Genomic DNA, 22267 nt, shown 5'->3' with positions numbered 1-22267 from the left:
GGCCTGGGTGAAGGAGCATGCATAGGTAACCAATGAGGTGTGGCAGGATCAGGGGTGTCTGCTGCTGGGCAGGAGAGACTTACTGGAGTGACTAGGAACTTTCCCAGCTGGCTGCCCTATTGACTTTTCTTGTGGCAGGACAAGTCACAAATTGTGACCACATGACTGTGGAGTGCTGCATCTCTTGTATGTACAAACAGATTGCCAAGTGCCCAGATCGCAATGACATGACTGCAGGGGTGATGGGAAGGCTAGAACTTCAAGGACTGGTTGTAAGTGCCACTTGTTCAGCGCCATGACAATTTCAAATTGACACTGAATGTGTGGTTGCTAAGCAACCTATATTATATAATACAAGGGTATGTTCCTACTAATTTCTAGATAATTTTATATATTGGATGAAATAGAATACAGATTAATATTTTATTTAATAAAAAACAAAACTGTATAATCACCATTTGGTTAAAAAAAGAAAAATTGTATAGTTAATATATTTCTGAAAAGTGAAAATACTTGCTTATGCATCTCTTTTTAAGAATTTCGTAATAATCCTTTGAGATAGATCAGTGATATCCCCCATATAGAACTGAAGCAAAACCCAAATTCACTTGGTGAGTTCATTTGAGACCCTTGAATTTAAAGTCACTGTTGACTGATCCACTGTGATATTTCCAATGAGAAAGTGTATGAATGGAAGATAAAGATAAAGCCTTGGGGCAATTAATTATTTTCATATTACCTACATGTCATAAAAAGAGGTGAATAAACCTACTTTAAAAGATATAAAAAGATTAAAGATGCCTGATGTCTATAAAACATAAGTTAGCTGTAGTACAAAGAACGCTGGATGATCTTGAGACAATCAAGCAGCTGGTAGTCATCTCAAAATTTATTTCTTGTATTGAGGAATGCAGAAAAGTGAAGGAAAAAATAGTTTTGGGACAACGAAGCGCATATTGAAAATTGAGATGAGGAGATAAAGCGATACAATCTAACTGAAGTGGGATATCCATTTACATATGTCCCACAATCTAAGAAAAACAAATACTTACCTGTTTGATTTATACTCTGGCCTTTAAATCTTACTGAGTAGTCAGGGTGATTAACAAAATTTTAAAAATGAACAGTATCAAAAATGAAATCAAAAATGAAAGCTTCTAAAATAATTAACAATTATGATGAAACATTCGCTGTATTGATTTTGTAAAAACAACAACAACAATGGGACACAGTACCATACTTAAGAGGATGTTTCATATCTCAAGAACAACACAGAAAAAGATCCCATGCATGTTTCTAGTAAGGCAGACATCTCTGCCAGTAAGGACAAATTCAGAAGGGTCTTTCCAAGATAAGAGAGATACAGCACTATAACTTGTAATTGACTGCTACTGTTTTTTTCGGACTATAAGACACACCGATATATAAGGGTTAGGGTTAGGGACGGACACACACACACACACACACACACACACACACACACACGCCTACCGTTCCTGTCCTATTGTTTCCTTTCAATATATGTTCCTGTATATTAATGTTATGACAAATTAAATAAAATGCACCAAGATTTTGAAGAAGTTAGTAAGAAAAAAAAAAGTTGCCCTCCCTAGCCCTCAGGAGCACTCTGCAGGCTTCCCAAATCCTCTGTGTGCCCCATTTTTTGCCCATTTTTTCAAAAAATGGGGTGCACAGAGGGTTTGGGAGGCTTGCAAAGTGCTCCTGGGGGCTGGAAGAGGGCAAAAATGCCCCCATTTTTTGCAAAAATAGAACAGGCGGGGCTTCAGGAGGCCAAAAATGGCTGAATTTGGTGTATAAGACACACCAACATTTCCACCCTCTTTTAGGGGAGAAAAAGGTGCGTCTTATACATCAAAAAATACGATAGTTATGTTCTGCACAGTCACTCATGCGCTCGTTACCTCTCGCTTGGATTATTGTAATGCTCTCTACATGGGGCTCCCCTTGAAGTGCACTCGGAGGCTTCAGCTAGTCCAGAATGCAGCTGCGCGGGTGATAGAGGGAGCTACACGTAGCTCCCACGTAACACCGCTCCTGCGCAGACTGCACTGGCTACCTGTGGCCTTTCAAGTGCACTTTAAAGTGTTGGTTATGACCTTTAAAGCGCTCCATGGCTTAGGGCCTGGGTACTTACGGGACCGCCTGCTGTTACCACATGCCTCCCACCGACCCGTACGCTCTCACAGAGAGGGACTTCTCAGGGTGCCGTCCGCCAAACAATGTCGGCTGGCGGCCCCCAGGGGAAGGGCCTTCTCTGTGGGGGCTCCCACACTCTGGAACGAGCTTCCCCCGGGTTTACGCCAAATACCTGACCTTCGGACTTTCCGTCGCGAACTGAAGACACATCTTTTCATTCGCGCGGGGCTGGCTTGAATTGAATTTTATTAATTTTAAATTTTAAATTTTTATTAATTAATTTTAAATGGGGTTTTTTAGTCTTGTATATTTTAACCTATCAGGCTAATTTTAAAATAAGTTTTTTAATCTGCTTTTTAAATTGTATATTATATTATCTGTTTTATTTTTGCCTGAGTCCTTCGGGAGAAGGGCGGTATAAAAATCAAATAAATAATAATAATAATAATAATAATAATAATAATAATAATAATAATAATAATAATAATAATAATAATAATAATAATTACTATTCTTCAAAAAAGTGAGAAAGTTGCTGAAATAGTTATAATGAAGTGCAATATATTAATAATCCATACCATTGGTAGGGAAAGAATGGAATATACATATTAAAGAAACTTTTTCAGGTAGTTGAATGAATAATACTATGTCAGAAGAATGCTTAAAAGAAAGCATTTTAAAGTCAGGTAATGATCTGGCCTGGAGGGGGCACATCTTTTCCTGCAAAGCATGTTTTGATTCACATAGGTTTTCTTTTCAGATGTCCACTGTTAAATAAATCGGCTGCATTATACTGAGTACTGTAAGCCTAGTCTACAGCTCATTTTAACAAGTGTTTAAATGGATACTAAACAAACAAACAAACAAACAAATAAACACAAACAAACAGTTGGCATCATGTCTCTCTATCATAACAGTATAGTTCACTTACCCAGGTAGTTCAACGTATGAGCAATGAATAAACATAGAAAATAGAGACTGAAATTTACATTGGGATGAAATACTAAAACAACTGGAAATACGAAGTATTTGTAAAGTAAATGGACAGTTTAAAAGTAATAACAATTTTGTGGGCAGAATTCTGGAATTCTAACCTAAAAACTCCTCTAGAATAATAGCCAGACATTGTTACTCCTAAATATCTAATTAAAATGTTATTCCCTCTCAGATGTAAGAGGCATTTATCTCATTCAAATAACCAGAAGTCTAACTTTCAAAACAAACACATCTACAGTTGGGTGTATAGTTTTAGATACTGCTATTAGATTACTTTTGTTTTTACTCTGTGAACAATTGTAAAAGTAGTTTTGATGGACCATCATATATTTACTTAATGCTAACATATGTTTCTCTATGCTAGAATTATTAACTCATTTGTTCATGCATCCCTGCATGATTTCCCACGATAATTCTATGAGCCAGTATTTGGTATTTAGGCACATTCAAAGAGAATAGTTAGGCTGTTGTACTATATACAAGGTGTTATGGTTCAGACTTGACTTTGTGGTTCCCTAAAGCGGTCATATCAATGCATATCGGATAATCATCTGATGAGAGGTCTGAAATCCAATTCTCAGTCAGGGAAAGGATCACCTTCCAACCCCCAGCTTGCTTGCTTGTTATTTTAAGCAGGCTGACATTCTGCCCAATCTGTTGGAAGCTGATTTTACTTTTACTATCCAAATTTGGAAACTTCCTAATGTCCTTGGAACAATTTCACTAATTAGCATCTGTTGTTCCTTAGTAGAAGTATTCTGGAAAATACTGTTTTAAGATTTTTGGTCTGAGCTCAATTTTCTTTTTTTAAAAAAGTTCACACTTTTCATCTGATTTTGAGATGAGCTAAACTGAAGAACGCCGAACACATTTGAAATCTTTTCATTGGAAAAGAAGTTTTTTACTACCTCATTTCAGGTAGAGGCACTAATGTGTATCTTAAAATGCAAAATTTAATAGCAGTCATGCAGAACACGCTGTCCCTGAACCAGATACTTTAATTTTATATTAAAATACGGGAAATACAGTATTTCAAAATTGAGATGATCTCGTATATATATTGTCTTAAGGATATAATAATGGTTTTAATAATTTTATGTGCCATCAAGTCATTGTCAATTCTTAGAGACCATAAAGATAAATTTTCTTCATGATAGTCTGTCCCTAACTTGACCTTTCAAGTCTACTAGTGATGTAATGTTTTCTTCCTTCCACTTTGCCAGCATTAGAATCTCCTCCAGATAGCTAGGCTTTCATATAACGTGCTCAAAATAAGACAGTTTGAGTTAGAATTCTGGTTAGAAATATAGTTTAACGATCCATATGTTTGTTGGCATCCACGGTATTCTCAAAGAGTCTTCTACAACACTTGAACGGTGTTAATACTCTTCCTATACTGCTTTTTTTAAAAACCAACTTTCACTTGTGTCAGAGGGAACGTTGTTTTCACTATTCTGATTTTTGTAGGTTTTTGACTCCACTTCATGGTGTCTGGAATATTTTTTTCCAAGGCTCTACCAAATGCTAGTCTATGGCATATTTCTTAACTGTTCCTTTACTCTTGAACGTTAATCCTGAGAAGCAGAAACTGTCTACCACTTTGCTATCTTCTACATCATAGTTGACATTTTACTGATATATATGACAATTTGCTACTAAGCTATTTAAAACTGAGGCTGCTTTCATATCAAGTTCTAGATATCCATTTGTAACATATCCGCTGTATAGACCTAAATCTATTAAACATTGGTATTTGGGCCATCAGTGAGGGGGCTGATTGAAACTATTTGTTTAATGACTCTAAACAATCTACTTTGCAGTAGACAATGGGGCATAGTCAGTTCACATTATTTATCTGGATAAAGCTCAAATTAAAAGCAAATATTGAAAATAAAACTAAAATAAAATGTAATCTGTACATGTAAAATTTATCAATATTAAAATATTCAAGTTTTTAAATATTAATACATATAAACTGTACATATGTATATATTGTGTACATATAAATAAAATACATAATAATAATAATAATTAAATATTTTTGTGGTAACCATTGAAAGAAATAGAGCTTGTTTTCGGTAGGCAGGTATTCATTCCTAAGAACAAAGTAATCCTTGTATTTAAAATTTACTTCCAATTACATTCATTAGATTTTTCCCTACAATGCTAAATATCCTGAAATGTCTAGTAGACAGCAAAAAAAATAAAAAAAAATCCATTTATCTCTTAAAGGAACATCCACAAATCTCCAACTACACAAATATCCTTTATAAAGACTTACTGAACTGCAAACTAAGCCACTTAACTACCAGCACCAAAGTAGCAATAGGGACCAACCTATAAAGATACAGAAATACACCTAAGTACTCATTCCAGCCATTCCTTTTTAAAATACCAACATGGACAGTATCTCTTACTTGTTGGTTCCTTTTGCTGCTGTTTCATTACCTCCTTGTTTTCTAAAAGTAGTTTACAAATTAATTTGTGTCCAGTATCAATTTGGGAAAGATCCACAAGTCTTAGCAAACTTAAAAAAAAAAACCAAAAGAAGACAAAAGAATAGATCTGAGTGAATGAGAAAGTGAACTTCTCCATTTGGTAAGGTGTTTTGCATACTTAGATTCAGTTGTAATTCTACTTATACCTGATGATTTCAGTCAAATGGCACTAATTCTTCAAATTCATTTACAACAACATTTTATTGTGAAAATATGTCTCTGTTGTTTTCCTCAATTGCTAATCTTTTAAAATCCTTGAAAAAGTGCAACCCAGTATTCTTATCTACAGAAGTTTGTCATTCGGAAAAAAATTATATATTGCCAGTAAATAAATTCTGAAAACTGAAAAGATATTTTCTACTCTGAAGAAGAATAAGTTACCTATGTTTTTTAAATTACTGTCAAATTATTTCCAGAAAGAATATTAATTAGTTGAATTTGCAACTCTATTTAATACTGATCCCCCCCCTCTTTTTGTTTCCTCTTTCCAGCTTCCAGCAGACCTTACCAAGATGCATCTCACAGATAATCAACATCCGCAGGTGACACATGTCCCTTCAAGTCAGTCTGGCTGTAGCATTGCCAGTGATTCTGGGAGTAGCAGTTTATCAGACATCTATCAGGTAAATTTAAAGCTCTTTTAGTTTCATAACCATAGGTGCAATTTATTGAAATATTCCACAGAATAGAGAAAGTGTAGCATTGTTTTTGTTTTTGTTTTGTTAAATGTGATCTCTCCTCTCCAACAGCCAACACAATGACAAGCAGGGATTAACACCAGGCAGTGAGTTATCAATCAATCAATCAGAAAACGATAGCCTAAACAAGGAATATTACCAAGGAGTAAAATACATTTCCACCAAAAGTGGCAGGGCAAGTTATTATATGTAAACAAACTGTCCACACAATAGCACTGGTTGATGATGTTACCTAATTGGAAAATGAAACATCTACAAGCAAACAACCAGGCTCAAGGAACACTTTTTGTTTTTGCAAGTAAATAAATCTCACAAGTTTTTACCATGGAATTAATGAGGAAATAGTTTAAATGGAGATTTTATTGATCCATTAGTGCTGACAATTTAGTAATGCATATGCTATTTGCATTATAGCAAGGAAAGATAAGGATATTTAAAGAAAAAAGGTGTTTAAAAATGTGTAATACTATAATTGCTAAAGATTTGAATCTGTAAAGATGAAGTAGCTGGAATCCTTTAGGCAGTTGACCATTAGGAACTAGCTAGGCTAAGCTGAAAGAGAATAGAATAGAATTCTTTATTGGGCAAGAATTTTCTAGAGCGGAGTAGTTAGTATTTCACTATATTATGGAAATGTGTGGACACAACTATGTTTTTAACTCAGGTTTAGAAATTTGGTTAATCCAACCAAGATTCATTTGGCTTTATATTTGGTTTCCTATCCCCAATTAAGCAAACTCCTTCTGCACATGCTGCTGGGGAAGAGGTGATAAGACTAGAACATAAACTATAAGCAAAACAAAACAAAATTGTATTTAGGAACATTTGTAACTCATTGATAGAATATTGTTCATGTCATGTAGAACAATATTAAATGTTATTTCTTGTCTCTCTTAAAAAGACCTGGAAGGAAATCACAGAGTGGGAATAGATACAATTGTATTTTAATGCACAATTGATGACACAGAGTGAACTTTTAACACATCTCAAGAACCACAGATTGTACAGCAGTGCCAGACAGTAGATTTAATACTGAGCTACACAGACTAATGTGTAGTATCCTATGACAATCACTAAGTGTTTATCTTATGATTCATGATGAATGTATTTATGATGACTATGATAATGATTTATCACTTATATCTTTTATGTACACTGAGAGCTTATGCACTGAAGACAAATTCCTTGTGTGTCCAATCACACTTGGCCAATAAAAAATTCTATTCTATTCTATTCTATTCTATTCTATTCTATTCTATTCTATTCTATTCTATTCTATTCTATTCTACCATTCCAGTCCATTCCACTCCACTCCACCCCCACCCCAATTCCCATTCCCATTCCATTCTAATGCTTTGGTTGATAAAAGTCAATTTCAAGTATTCCTTGTCACTTTTGATTGTTTTTTTTCTTTTGTGTGAGTTGAAAAAAATTCTTTTGAAATGTGATGGCACTAGATACGTGAAACAATAGCTTCTTTTAGTTACTATCTGTACAGTAAGTTACTAGTTGCTTTATCAGACTGAATCAGCAGTGCTAGTAATGGTAGTGGTGGTAATGGTCAGATTGTAGAAAAACTTGTATATTTTATCAGGTTTATGCATGTGAATAAATTCTTCATAGGCTGTGTGCTTCACATTATGACATGCTTGGACTATTATATAACCTATAAAAATTCATAGGTAAATGAAAAATGCCAAATCAACTTGGAGCTCTTTGAAGTTGGGTGGCATTAAAATACCATAAATAAATCTGTTCACCCATGGTTAGTCAAATTAACAATGGGGCAGTATGTGTTATTTGGAGTTAGTTTATATGTACTCAGCCTTATTTTTTTTTTAATTTAAAGACTTTATTAAGGCTGGGGCAGTAATATCTAAGGCAGAAGCCCAATGCATGCATTGCTTACATATGCATATATATGTAGTACTCAATCTGCCTACATAGATTGCAATATAAATCTGTGTTCAACAGAGATCATTAGTCTTTCCTATGTTATGTTTATGTTTCTATAATTATTTTGGGCATAATTTAGTAGGTGTTTAAGTGTCTTTAGTTTCATGGATTTCCAGTGGACAGATTTATATACAGTTATGTGCTTAAGTTTTCAATTGAAATGGATGGGACATAAATTTTTAATTCTTAACTTGGGCTGCTAGTTTATAATGATTTTATTGTATTCAACTATATGAGATTTGCACCTTAATTAAATTTATTAGTAAATTACTTCCAGCTGTGGATGTGAAAATCTCACTAATCCTTTTTAAATGTCTGTGTCACAAGATGATTCTTCTAGTATTTTTATTATGAAGAATCTTATTGTTGGTATGTGAATTTTGAATTTGGATATCTGTTTTACACAAAGAGGGAGGCAGAGGGATGCTTAATCTTTCCCTTATATTCTATCTTGTTTTTCTGGTATGTTTTACCAGGCACACAGATTTTAATTTTTACAGACTGGGAGGAAAATCTACTTGCTGTGAAAAAAATATTAAGTTTGGGAAGACTTGTGTACTTCTCATTCGCTGCTTCTAAAAAAGCAATATAATAATTTTGCTTTGTTTTTAGTCTTTGCTTAAATAATTTGGATATTATTTTCATTATTGCCTCATTACATCTGCCTTCTGTAACTAGGTGAATTTTGAAAGTGCCATGACTGAAATTTCCTATTCTTGTTGGGAATTTTAAAGGTTGTAATTCTGGGGATATCAGATTTGGAAGACTGCAGAACATCTGGGAATTCTCATCTGAAGGAAACACATGAAATCATGAAATTGAGGGTTTTTATTACGTTCAGAAGTCAGAAACGAATAGAAAAACAATAGATTTTTGACATAATCAATATCCAGTAGATAAATATTAATTAGAAGTGTGAACTCATGAATCCATTGTGTCACAGTTATTAAACTTGCTGCTGTAATAGTTTGTTGGTTCACAAAGCAGCCTCCAAATATTAAATATCAGAAAACAGTAATATAATCCTATAAAAAGTAGAGGTTTGGAATATTTTAATATATAACTGCAATATGTAACTGCAAACAGTCATTGTATGAGGCAGTTGTTAAATTCCATTTATGTTCCTTTTAATTTTTGCATGGATTACCTTCCTCCCAAATCTCTATGAAATTGGAAATTATATTCATATCTGAGGAATAAATCAAACAAATTATGCATCAAATGTTGCTAGCAGTACTTTGCTATCCCACCACCATTACCAACAAGTGAGGTACACAACTTCCTAATTTTGAAAGGATTATTTTTAATTATCTTTAAGCCATTGCATTAAGAGAATTTGGTAATGTACCACAGCAAAGATGTAATATTTGTACTTCTGTACTGACTCTGAAGACACGTTTTTTGTTTGTATTGCAACCTGATCCTTGGATGATGTATATTCTAAAAATGATAAATCATGACATGACTGCACTTCATAGTGTAAGCTTACTCATATTTATTGGAACAAGTTGTGATATAAATAAAATTTTCTCTGATCAATAAATATGAGGGACACCTTCCACCAGAATCTGTCCCTTGGAGTAGAATTAAAGGCTCGTTTTAAGCCAATAAATACAACATATAAGCTGTTATCCATGTGTGTATTTACCAAATATATTAGGAATTTATGATGTGATACTGACCTACTGTAAATGTGGGGCAGAGACAGCACTTGTCACCCTTTTGTGCAACCCTTGGAGTAAGCTGGATAGAGTAGTGCACCTGGTTTTCTTGATCCCTTGGCAGCCTGCAATGCTGACTATAGTGACCTTCTAGATCAGCTGAAGTGATTGGAGGTGAATGGCACTGTATTGTGCTGGCTTTCCTCTTCCTCTGAACCAGTTCCAATTGATCATAGTGAGAGGTCCTATCCTTGACCGCTACTTCATGTAGGATTTGGTGCTCTCTTGGCTCCAGTTTAAAATATCTGCATGAAGCACTGGATAATTTCATCCATCATCATATATATGGAGATTCTCAAGTTATCCAGATCATGGTTGTCCCAAAGATGCTTTTTCAAGAGGCACCTGGACTTTCTTGTTTTTTCTTTGAAGACGTTTCTCTTCTCATCCAAGAAGCTTTTTCAGCTCTGATTGGATGGTGGGGAATGGAAGGATTTATATTCCTTTTCGACAGCTGGTCATGTGCATTCTTTTAGATAGTCGTAGAGGAGGTTTATCTGTGTCCTCAGGGTCACCTGAGTAGTGCAAATGGGTGTGGAGCATTCTGGAACTGCTGAAAGCAGACTGTTGCAGACTGGAGATAGATGATGTCTTATCCCTCCCCCTCTGTTGAGAAAGGGCTGTTCAATTTGAATTTTGAATCAATTTGAAGTGGTTGTTTTGTTTCCCCAATGTACAGAGCTGCACAATGTGGTATATGCAGTACAATTCAGTGAGACGTGCAGATCTGGGGAAACTAAACAACTACTTCTTAAACTCATGGCACAACATAGGAGATCAAACCCCCCATCAGGACAAGATTCAGCAGACCTTCTATATTTAAAAGACAAAGACCACTCTTTTGAAGACAGCAAAGTCCACATTTTGGACAGAGAGGACTGCTGGTTTGAAAGAGGGGTCAAAGAGACCATCTGTGTCAAAACTGAACAGCTATCTCTCAACAGAGGGGGAGAGATAAAACTTTTTTATGGGTAATTATCTAACTTCTGGCAAGGAAACTATTGCTTGCTGTATAAATTTTAAAAGCTGTTAATCCTGATCAGACCAGGGTTTCTTGTCAATGTAAGTAGGCCTTCATTAGCATGTTGGGAAGGTATTAATTATGGAGAGATTGAGATTTTATTTTTATATTATTCTATGTAATCTGTCCAGCAAATACTAATTATTGGTCAGATCAATATTTTTTTCTTAAATGGGACTTTGGGAAAGTAATATTTCTTTTATTCAAAGCTTCTTAGCTTCTGTAGTATCATGGTCTTAAATGTTTTCAAACGTAAACTTCAGTAATCCTGGAATATTCATTTATTTTTTCTAGTTATGATGGTATTTTCTTCTGAACCTATTAAGAATGTTAGACTACTTTATTGTAACACATACAAATGTCAGGGTTCCAAATAACAACAGGAGTTTTCCTTCTTCCAGAAATATTAACTTTTTTCTCCAGAAAAAACTGAACGTTGGAATTTATCTTTCCCCTCCCATTTAAATCATGTAATGTGTTTCCTCTGTGCCTTTTCAGATAAGCCAAGTTTTATTTTGCAGTTAGAATGTATTAGAGTAGTGAAATAAGAGAAGAAGACAATTGAAACATACCATATTTACATTTTTTCCTAATTCATGCTATGTAATCAGAAACATTGGCCCATCCCTCTCGTACCTCTTATTAATGCCTCAAAGAAAATTCTTGGATACACCGCAGTATTAGGAACAAAAAAAAAATCCTGCTTTTTCTCTAAAAAACAAATTGGTATTTTTTAAAAACAAAACAACAAAAATCCTCTTGTGGTGAAAAATTGTAGAAATGCTCCTAATTTTTAAGTTGTCATTTGATCCTTCTTACTCAGTTTTATATGTTAGCCAAATAGGAATGAAATTAATTGAGGCTTTGATAGATTGTGAAGAATTTTATGAAGGAAAATATTGTTTTCCTTTATAAAATGCAATCTGGAACTTTTCAAATTGAGAATTAGTTGGCTCTGTTAAATATAGATAAAGTAGGGATTGGATTTAAATTTATCCACATTTTATCATGACTTTGGTACATATTTAACTTTAAATCTGATACAGATAATTCTCGGTTAACAACAGCAACTGGGATCAGAACTTCCATTGCAGTTGTAAAGTGCTACGTCATGTGATCGTGCTATTTAGCGACAAAAATCCTGCCATTCTGGTTGCAATTATTAAATACATCATGATCTGTACTTGAGGATGTCATGTGGTGATTGTTTGTGGCCTCCTGCCAGCTTCCTCATTGACTTTGATTGTAGGAAGCTGTCAAAGAAGGTGGCAAATGGCAATCACGTGACTGTGGGATCTCTCTAGCTGTCATAAGTATGAGGACTACTCATAAGTACAATTCTTTCAGTTTGAATAGTTGCTGAATGAGTGGTTGTTAAACAATGTTCACCTGTACGATGTTTGAATATATAATTTCTCTTATTGCCATATGAATATTTTTTTTCTTCTGGCAAGTTATGTGATCTAGTTAAAATTCACTGTATTAAGATTTTCTGCTTTTGATGCCATCCATGCTATTAATAAAATCCTTTTGGGATGAACCAATATTTTTTAAACCACTTTTTCCTGTTGTTGAGTAGGTTTTAACTATTTGATTTCAGAGTTAAACAGTGTTGAAGTAATTTTTAAAAACAATCTAGAATCCAGCAAGTTACTCAGATATCCATATATAAGATACAGGTTCATAACTGCTTGTGTTGGTATTTGTTTAACTAATAGTAATGGGTTTTACTTGATTTCCCTAAGAGTGGTTTGACGGATGGATCATAGGATTTATTGCCTTGGGAAATAAAAGATAGACAATTAGCCAGTATCACATGCATAAATGTTTAACTTTCAGAAACGTAAATATCATTTATTGCTTGTATGTTTAGGCTACAGAAAGTGAGATGGGAGATGTAGATTTAACTGGTCTCCCAGAAGCGCCTGTAGATTCTGAAGATGATGAAGAAGAAGATGAAGACATTGATAGAACATCTGATCCTCTGCTAGGGCGAGATGTTGTTCGGGAGTGTCTTGAAAAAGAACCTGCTGACAAAACAGATGATGATATTGGTGAGAAATAAAAATATTGCCTCCATAAATAAATCTGTTATACTGTTGTATAAGCTATTACAATTAATATATAGTGATGCAGTAATGAATTACCCAACTAGTAATCCTTATAAAAGTTAAAGGATATCATGCTTGTAGCAATAGGCATCAGCCAATAAAGAGACTGTAAAACTACAACTGTGTAGGAAGGGGAAAAAAAGTTGGACGAACCAATGACCTAAGATATGGTTTGTTATTGTTAATAGATTAGTTGAGATCTATTAAGAGATTAATAGATTAGATTAATTAATAGATTAGTTGAGATCTGTTATTAGAACACAGCAGCCTGCAATTACTGCAGGTTCAAGCCCGGCCCAAGGTTGACTCAGCCTTCCATCCTTTATAAGGTAGATAAAATGAGGACCCAGATTGTTGGGGGGGGGGGCAATAAGTTGACTTTGTAAAAATATACAAATAGAATGAGACTATTGCCTTATACACTGTAAGCCGCCCTGAGTCTTCGGAGAAGGGCGGGATATAAATGTAAACAAAACAAAACAAAAAAAAATTAAGAGAAAGTTGGTTCTGGCCTGGGTGACAGCAGAGTGGCTGGAGGGTTATGGAGAAAACAGAGTGAAGTGTAGTGGTTGGATGATGTGGTAGGAAGGAAAACAAAATATGTTTTACAGAAGCTCTGGCAGTCTGTTTGGAGCTATCACATTTGTTGATGGTTGGTTGGTTGGATAGATCCCCTCAACTTGGGAACGGAATGGCATGGGGAAAGAAAGAAATTATGTAGGAAAAAGAGAGCAGGGAGAACAATGCACTCACAATGGGATCCTGAAGGTATGATGGGAGATATGATGGGTCATGCCCTAAAGGAAAGTGGCCTGAGGGTCCGAGACCAATTCTACATTCTAATTTCTTGTATGTAGTCCCAAGATCTGATTCCTGAAGATTTAGGAGCTCTGGATTCTGACTGTTGCTACTTAACCTTAGTTTTTTTTGTAATAAAGTTCATCTTATTGATGACTTGACTATGGACCAAAGGCCTGGCATGTATCATTAAAACCTGATTGAGTATGGGAAGTGCCATTTTCGCTCACAAATGTATCTTCCTAGATTTTGGGTTTTGCATCATCTGCAAGTCTGGGCAGGAGATGAAATGTGGCTATTGTCATTTTGGGGTCCTGGTGGGCTTTAGAGGTACTACCGCAGACATAGCCAGATCTGGACTGTGTTTATGAAACTGGGTTAAAGAGATCACTTGGGACTGCTGCTTGCTTATCTTCCTCCCTGCTCAAATTTCTCAACTTTTTGGCCAATTTCAGGGTAGATTTCTCCAGGCTTATGTTTATGGAGGATTTTTACCTGCCTTCTCTGGACCTGGAGTCAGCAATGCTTGGGAGTTCATGACCACCTTGGCAACTATGGTGGCCTCACATTCTCTTGTATCTGGAGTTCTGAGCAATTATCCCCTATTGTAGGGAGATGGGTCGTATTCAATCATCCCACCACAATTGGGTTGTAGAAGGAACTTGGAAATTTTACCAAGACTGTGACACACTATCCAGCTGAAATCCAGATTGCTGCTTGAGATAGGCATGTGACAAGGGCCATGATTAGATCATGCTATGCAGAATCCCTGTGAGTGTGGATCCTGTATAGCATTCTGCTTTATGGAAGTGCTGTGGGAGATGAAGCAATGAAAAGCACCCCTAGATCACGTCAGCCATGACTGGATGGCCTTTGCACAAATTCATCTTGAGCACCAATTCAACTTGGAAGCTCTGCTCATTGTTGTTCATACTTTGATCACTTCCTGATTGGATTTCTGCAACACTCAATACACAGGACTACCCTTAAAAATAATTGTGAAGTTACAATTGGATTTGGAATGCAGTGGCACTTGCAGATCTAGGCACTATGCCTGTGTTATATGCCATTGCTTTGTAAGTTGCACTAGAACCCAGTTTCTTTCTAGATGAAATTCAAGATGCTGGTTATTATCTTTAAAGCCCTGAAAGGCATAGGACCAGAGGTGTGAAATACCTCTCTCTAAGGGTATCTGTCTGTTCCACCAGATAGGATAGAGTGGTCATGGTCCCGGACACTTCTATTAAATGTTGTCATCTGATGGGACTAGGAAATGAACCTTCTCTGTAGCTGTTTATGTCCAATGAAACATCCTCCTTCAATGTTTCTGGCTTTCTGGAAAACCTTGGAAAATTGGTTTTTCTCTCCAAGGACTGACTGGGTTAGTGTGTGGTTAGAGCCTAATAAATGTGAATGCTCAATGGTGGAGGAATTTGTTTTGGACTGCTGGGAATTGTTTTTATGTTTTATTGTGTCCTTGTTTGCTGCTCAGTTTTATTGTATATTAGGTGGGTGGCTATGTAAGACTTTTTAAATCAATACATACATGCATGCATGCATACAAATAAATAAATAAATAAATGTTAATGTAGGAAAATGGTTGTTACAACTTTTTTTGCATAGTGCTTAATGCTAAGTCTTGTTCTTATGTATTTAATCTCTTCCTCCCTCTTTCCCTCAGTGTAACCTGTAGTACATAATAACCCTTCCATATGATTAAAGTACATTTTCAATATAGAAAGCCAGCACTGAATTCAAGTCAGTGAAGTTACCTATGTTAATTAGCTTGAATTGATGGATGATACAGATAGAAATTCAGTCTTGTTATAAAAATTAAATAACATTTGACAATGTACATGATAGTTTTATCTTATAAAGTATATCATTTACATTTAACATGAAACTTTTGTTCCACTAGAACAATTACTGGAATTTATGCATCAGCTTCCAGCATTTGCAAACATGACTATGTCTGTAAGAAGAGAACTTTGTTCAGTCATGATATTTGAAGTGGTAGAGCAAGCAGGAGCCATCATCCTTGAAGATGGACAAGAAGTAAGTAGGGCATGTTGCCATGGAAATGTTACTGTATTATACATGAGATACATATATTTTGAGTTTCTCTATTGAGCAAATAGGATGATCACAATAATGTTTACTGAAACATACAATTATTTGGCATTATAATATATATATAATGAGAAGTTCTCAACGTTAGTATTCCCTAATGGGTCAGATTAGTTGGAGATATTCTTTTTTGGCTGACAAACATATTAAAATATCAATGAGGATAGCTAAGCTATACTCTTGCTATTATTTTGTGATGAATATTTAGATTTCACAGCTCTCAAATATGCAAATACTCTTGTACCACTGAATAAGTTGACTCAATTAACATGTATTTGGATAATGTTGTTATACTTTTTAATTTTATATACTTTATATTTTATGTATACTTATCCTGGAAATATTATATTCATATTTACAAACCTTATGTTTAGTTTCTCAAATCCTTCTGCTATATATTTTCCACCTAACCACAATAATATGTCCATTATCCATTTCCAATTATCAGTGGGGTTAGGTGTCATACAACAACAGACTGCTTACCATAAGGTAAGATTTTGTAGAGAGTGGTAATTGACAGAAATTCTTAATTATTTATTGATTTCTGATTGTTTTTGTGTAATAAAGGCAATGATCATTAACATAACTCTGAATTTAATCTATTGTTTCTTGGATTGTCATGTCACCCTTGCAGTGTAAACTGGACTTGTATCAAATCTCATTTTTATCTGTTGAGTGAGAATTTTTGATTGATAGCAAGATAACTGAGATTGCATTTTTTTTTAACTTTAGCTTGACTCTTGGTATGTTATTTTAAATGGCACTGTGGAAATTAGCTATCCTGATGGGAAAACAGAAAGTCTTTGTATGGGAAATAGTTTTGGAATTACCCCATCTCTGGAAAAGCAACACATGAACGGTGTGGTTAGGACCAAAGTAGATGATTGCCAGGTAAGATAGATGATATAAGAGTAAAATATTTTACTTTTGTGAAGCTTGTTATAAACAGTCATAATATATTATCCTTAAAATAACCAAGAGTTTATCCAACTGTGACAAGCCTAATACCAGTCAAATTTTTGCTGCTTTCTTGTCCATTCCCAATTTTCTGTGATGAATGTAGCACTTATTAGACAACCCATGATCCACTGCAAATACAATTTTTCGTAAAGATAGTTGAAAGTCATGGGTCCAGAATTTGAAAACATTTTTAAGTTAGCCCATTTGAGGTACATTGATTTAGAAACTTGTTCAGGTATATGTTCATTTTGGCTAATTGAAGGTTAAAAACAGAAAGACAGGAGAGTTTTATAGTATAAAAGCATTTTTGGCAATAGATTTTTACATAATATTGCTGTTTTTTTAAAATGTCCTTCTTGTTTTGGAACAGTTTGTATGTATAGCCCAGCAGGACTACTGGCGTATATTGAACCATGTTGAAAAAAATACACATAAAGTAGAGGAAGAAGGCGAAATTGTTATGGTGAAGGAACATAGAGAATTAGACCGCAGTGGAACCAGAAAAGGACACATTGTCATTAAGGTAAGCAAAAAATGATATCTTACTAAGGATTCATTAATCTCCAGCTTTTATGAATATCATAAGATTGGTTTTCAGGATAAATCTTGTTTCTTATCATAAAGGATTATTAAATAACTCAAAAAACTACATTACTTTTATTTTATTTTATTTTATTTTATTTATTTATGCAAACTACTTAAAGGCTGCCAAACATTTAGTATCTCTGAGTTTACAATTAAAAAAAATAAAAATAATACAGAGAAAGAAAAAGATATGTAAGTGGACTAAGACAGACTTTTAAACAACAACAACAACAACAAAAATCACACTACAGGGGCTCCATCCATCCATCTGTGTGAATAGTCAGTCTTTAATAGTTTCCTGAATATCATTAGAGTGGGAGCTATCCAAATTTCTTGGAGGATATTATTCTAGAGGCAGGTACACAATAGAGAAGGCACATTTCTTGAATTTGCCTTCATGACACTGCTTGATCAATGGAACCCCTGATCCACTGTGCCCCAAACTCACCAGTTTGCAGGCGATACGGTAGGTGGTTTATCAGATAAACTACCTTGCCCTATGCCAAGAAGGGCTTTATAGGAGATAACCAGTACCTTGAATTATATGCATAAGCTTACAGTTAACCAGTGCAGCTTTATGGAGCAGTGGGGTCACACAGGCATACTGAGGTATGCTCACCATTACCTATACTCCTGCATTCTTAAACTTCCTAGAAGTTTTTAAGAGCAGTCCCATAGAAAGTGCATTACAATGGTCCATTCATTAGGTGACTATGGTGACTATTTGAAGGATCTCCATTCCAGGAAAGAGTGCAACTAGGTGCTCATGTGCAAAAGCCCTTTGGCCACTGCTGTCATTTGAGATGCGAGTCCAGGTTGATCCCCAGATCATGCAGCAATCTTGAATGGGAAAATGCAATCCCATCCAAGAGCAAAAATAGAAAATTCTCATATGTAAGGGGACGCAAATATCCACAGCCATATAGTCTTGTTAGGATCGAGTCTTAAACTATTTGCTTCAAGACTCACACAGCCTGCAGACATTGGGACAGGACTTCAATAGCATCACCTACTTGGTCCAGAATCAAGATCTAAAGTAAGTCAATGGCTATAAACCAAAGAGTGATTTATTTCTTTATTTAGAACATTTATATAGCCACCTAATTTCTAACTTTGGATCACCTGACAGTTTCATGTAAAAAAGAGGCATGAGCATTGAGATGTATTGCACTCCATAAGTGAGGGTCTCTGGCCTCAGTCACTTCTCCTCTATCAATAGTGATTGAGACTGGCTGCCAAATGGCGTCCCTCAATCTCAAACTCCACAGCCAGTCCAAAAGGATACCATAGTTGATTCTGTCAAAAGCAGTTGAAACATGATCAGTAGACTAATGGTAATATCTTCAAAACCAGATCACATTGCAATTGCCCTGAGACTAAAAGCAAATGCAATGTGTGACACACATATGCACACACACGCACACACACACACCCACCCACACCCCACCCCAAGTAATGCATTCAGCCTTCTATTGTTTGGGACAATCCATGATTACCATAGAGGCCATAAATTCCTGACATGACTATAGCTCAACATGACAGGGCAGTAAATTGGAGTCTCCAAGGACAAGCAATTTTGGAGTTGCCTACACCAGCCTGACAGAGGGATTCTTTGATTCATAGATATATAAAAGGAATTTAGTATTTGAATGTGTAGATATGGTATGAATTATTATGCTAAATAAATATCTAGAAAATTTGTATAATTAAGTGTTTATTTGTGGTATTTATTAGTAAGCTTTATGAATAAAACGAGTTATTAAAGCTTATTATATTGACCCGGTCTTTGGCTAAGATTCTAGTATCTTGCTGATGTTAAATAAGACATCCCTTTTGTTACCTGGGCCCCTGACAAATAACAGCAAGTATATTTCTTTTCCCAAAAAGGAAGATAATATAGGTTTTCTGTTCTAATCTCTCCAAACTCTCAATTTAGATTATCATATCTATCTTTCTTCTTACAGTGAGTGCTGGGTTAGAAACTGCCGCATCTTGCTTCTCATGCCCAGCTGTTAAAAAATAATTGTAGCTAGGTTAGAAACGCATTAGTGATGCATCAGAAATTGGAATGGTAGTTACCACATTTAAGTGCATGGGTGAGAAAATAATGGTAGAGTTTATCATGAAATAATAATAAGGGATAGCAAATGTTTATAAGGAAGGATTTTAATATGAAAAATTTGGAGGATAGGTGGGCAAATGTTTTAGCATAAAAGTTTATGAATGACATTTAGGAATCAAATTTATGTGTCACTATCTCTTATTGTATCATGGTTGATAATACTACAAAATTAAGTTGTCAGAAGATTCACTGCAATCTCTTTGTTTTTAAGGCTACACCTGAACGCCTCATTATGCATTTAATAGAAGAGCACTCTATTGTGGATCCAACTTACATTGAAGACTTTTTATTAACATTCAGAACATTTTTGTCAAGCCCTCTGGAAGTTGGAGACAAACTTTTAGAGTGGTTTCAGGTTGACAGTCTCAGGGACAAGGTTGGTTCCTAAATTATACATGACTGATTTGGTTTTTCTAATTGTCATATGTTTGAAATAAATGTTATTTTTACTGATGAAAACCAGTTGAATTTTTGCTGCACCTTATTGGATGTGTTTGATTTTCTCTGAAGTATATTGAGAGATTTTAACAGGAGCAAATTCTATGCAATTATTCATGCTATGCTATCAGAAAGTAGCATCCCAAATTAAGCTTATTCTGGCTGTTCTTAATTTAAATAAATATACTTCAATCTAATTAGCTTTTGCCAAAGGAGGGTTGGAGTTGTTTTAAAAAATATGTACATTCAAAGTGGACATATTTCATCAAAAATATGCAGTGAATATTCAGGAAAACAAGCAATGAATAATAAAGAGTGGTAGGATTTCCCTCTGATCTTTGTAATAGGCTATGCCATTCCTGGACAGAAAAAAAGTGGTTCATGCTCCTTCATTTACTTCAGATGGACACTCTATATGTGTAAAAAGTATTTTAAAAGTTTACTGGTTGGTGTACTTGAGAAATTGTAAAGATATAAATAATGTTGATTTTTGTATACAAAGTTACTGCAGTTCAAAATCTGGAGTAACATTTTATGTGACTGGGTATTTCTTGCTATTGATTGATAAAGTAACTGGGAAATGTAATTCCCATTACATTACAGTACAGAAGTAATTGGGCTGTAATGTATAGCTAAATTGAAGAATGTATTCCTATTTTCTTAGCCTTTGAACTCATTATCAGCATAACAGCATTTGGAAGTTTTGGGTATTTAAAATGTCTGAAAGTTGCAAGAAAATATCCATAAACCTATGTTATTTTCAATTTGAAATAATATTTATTTAAAATTATTATATTTAATTCGTGTGATTTAATCCTTTCCCTGAGTGTCATCAGTTATAATTTTTAAATTATGTGAGGGCTGCTTTCAAATCCTTTTGAGACTACATGGATCCTTGGGTCTCTAGGGGTTACTGTATTGTATTGTACTAATGATGTTTCTCCTTTTTTAAATTTGTAATTTAAAAATTTGATAAACTCATAAAATGAAATAATAAACAGTTTAAGCATTGTTTTATCTAGAAATAGCAGTGGAATTGTATTGAAGTGTCAACTTATATTTGTTCTTAGGTTACTCGAGTTGTACTGCTATGGGTGAATAATCATTTTAATGATTTTGAAGGAGATCCAGCCATGACAAGATTTTTGGAAGAATTTGAAAAACATTTGGAAAATGCGGTACTATTATATATTATGCATTTTATTTTTATATCTTCTAAGACCTCTTTAAAAATTAAAAAAAGCTGTTCAAAACATTTTAGAAGGCTGTCCTACAAGTCATTCATATTTCTGTTTTGAATGTCATTCAGGAAAGTATATATATTTAAGCCCAAACTGTTGGACTTTTCTTTTACATAACAGTTTTGGCAAATAACCCAGAATCAAGGTCATTAGGAGGATAGTACTGTGCACTCTGAATATTACACTGAGCAATTTGACTATTCTTCACTGCAGTCTCTGATTCACAATGTGGTATTTTATGCCTATACAAAGCTGCATTCTATTTTTTTTTATAGCGCTGACGTTTTTGGTGGGAATCTTGTGGTCCATGAGTACCACAGAATGGCTGGACAGGACTGTACTCTTCTGAATGTTTCTTCAATTGGTCATTTGCTCATTTGTTAACTTTGGGTGTTAAAAGATCTCTCCAATCTTTCAATCTGTATAGAGCTGCTTAATTCCAAAGAAACTGGCTTTTGTTCTTGATATTCCAAGGGCGGGGTAGGAGTCTTTACCCATCATTTTTCTAAACTATTATGAGCCAACTAAGCAGCAGTTATTGAAATCAGTCCACGAGAACTGTGGGACTGGAATTATGCAAGGCAGCTACCTGGGCTCAGTCTTCAATTTGTATTCAGTACTATTTATGGACTTCCAATCCCAAAGAGATGCAGACTTTGGAACAGCTGTTTTTAATTCATGTAATAAGGTAGATATTTATCCATAAATGTGGATGACAAAGATCAATGAGAACTGGTTACTAACTGAAGTCGTTTAAGTTTGCACTCCCTCCCCCGCCTACTTGGTGTCAAAATTCCTTCTAAGGGTTCCATTTGTCACTCTTAGAAATTGGCAGGAA

At 34.8% G+C, this 22267-nt stretch overlaps 1 protein-coding gene across 4 annotated transcripts in view; it reads left to right on the top strand.

Moving 5' to 3' along the window:
* Positions 1–22267, top strand: part of RAPGEF6 (Rap guanine nucleotide exchange factor 6) — a 150627-nt gene that overhangs the window by 84324 nt on the left and 44036 nt on the right. For all 4 annotated transcript variants that reach the window (XM_058168507.1, XM_058168508.1, XM_058168506.1 and 1 more), the window contains 7 exons: positions 6143–6274; positions 12921–13101; positions 15875–16011; positions 16816–16974; positions 17414–17566; positions 19962–20126; positions 21259–21366. In XM_058168507.1, the coding sequence (XP_058024490.1) occupies positions 6143–6274; positions 12921–13101; positions 15875–16011; positions 16816–16974; positions 17414–17566; positions 19962–20126; positions 21259–21366 (1035 nt within the window). The remainder of the gene's footprint in view (positions 1–6142; positions 6275–12920; positions 13102–15874; positions 16012–16815; positions 16975–17413; positions 17567–19961; positions 20127–21258; positions 21367–22267) is intronic.

Source organism: Ahaetulla prasina, chromosome 2 (assembly GCF_028640845.1).
Source record: "Ahaetulla prasina isolate Xishuangbanna chromosome 2, ASM2864084v1, whole genome shotgun sequence".
In the NCBI taxonomy this organism is placed as follows: Eukaryota; Metazoa; Chordata; class Lepidosauria; order Squamata; family Colubridae; genus Ahaetulla; species Ahaetulla prasina.
This window is presented reverse-complemented; position numbering and strand designations above follow the sequence as displayed.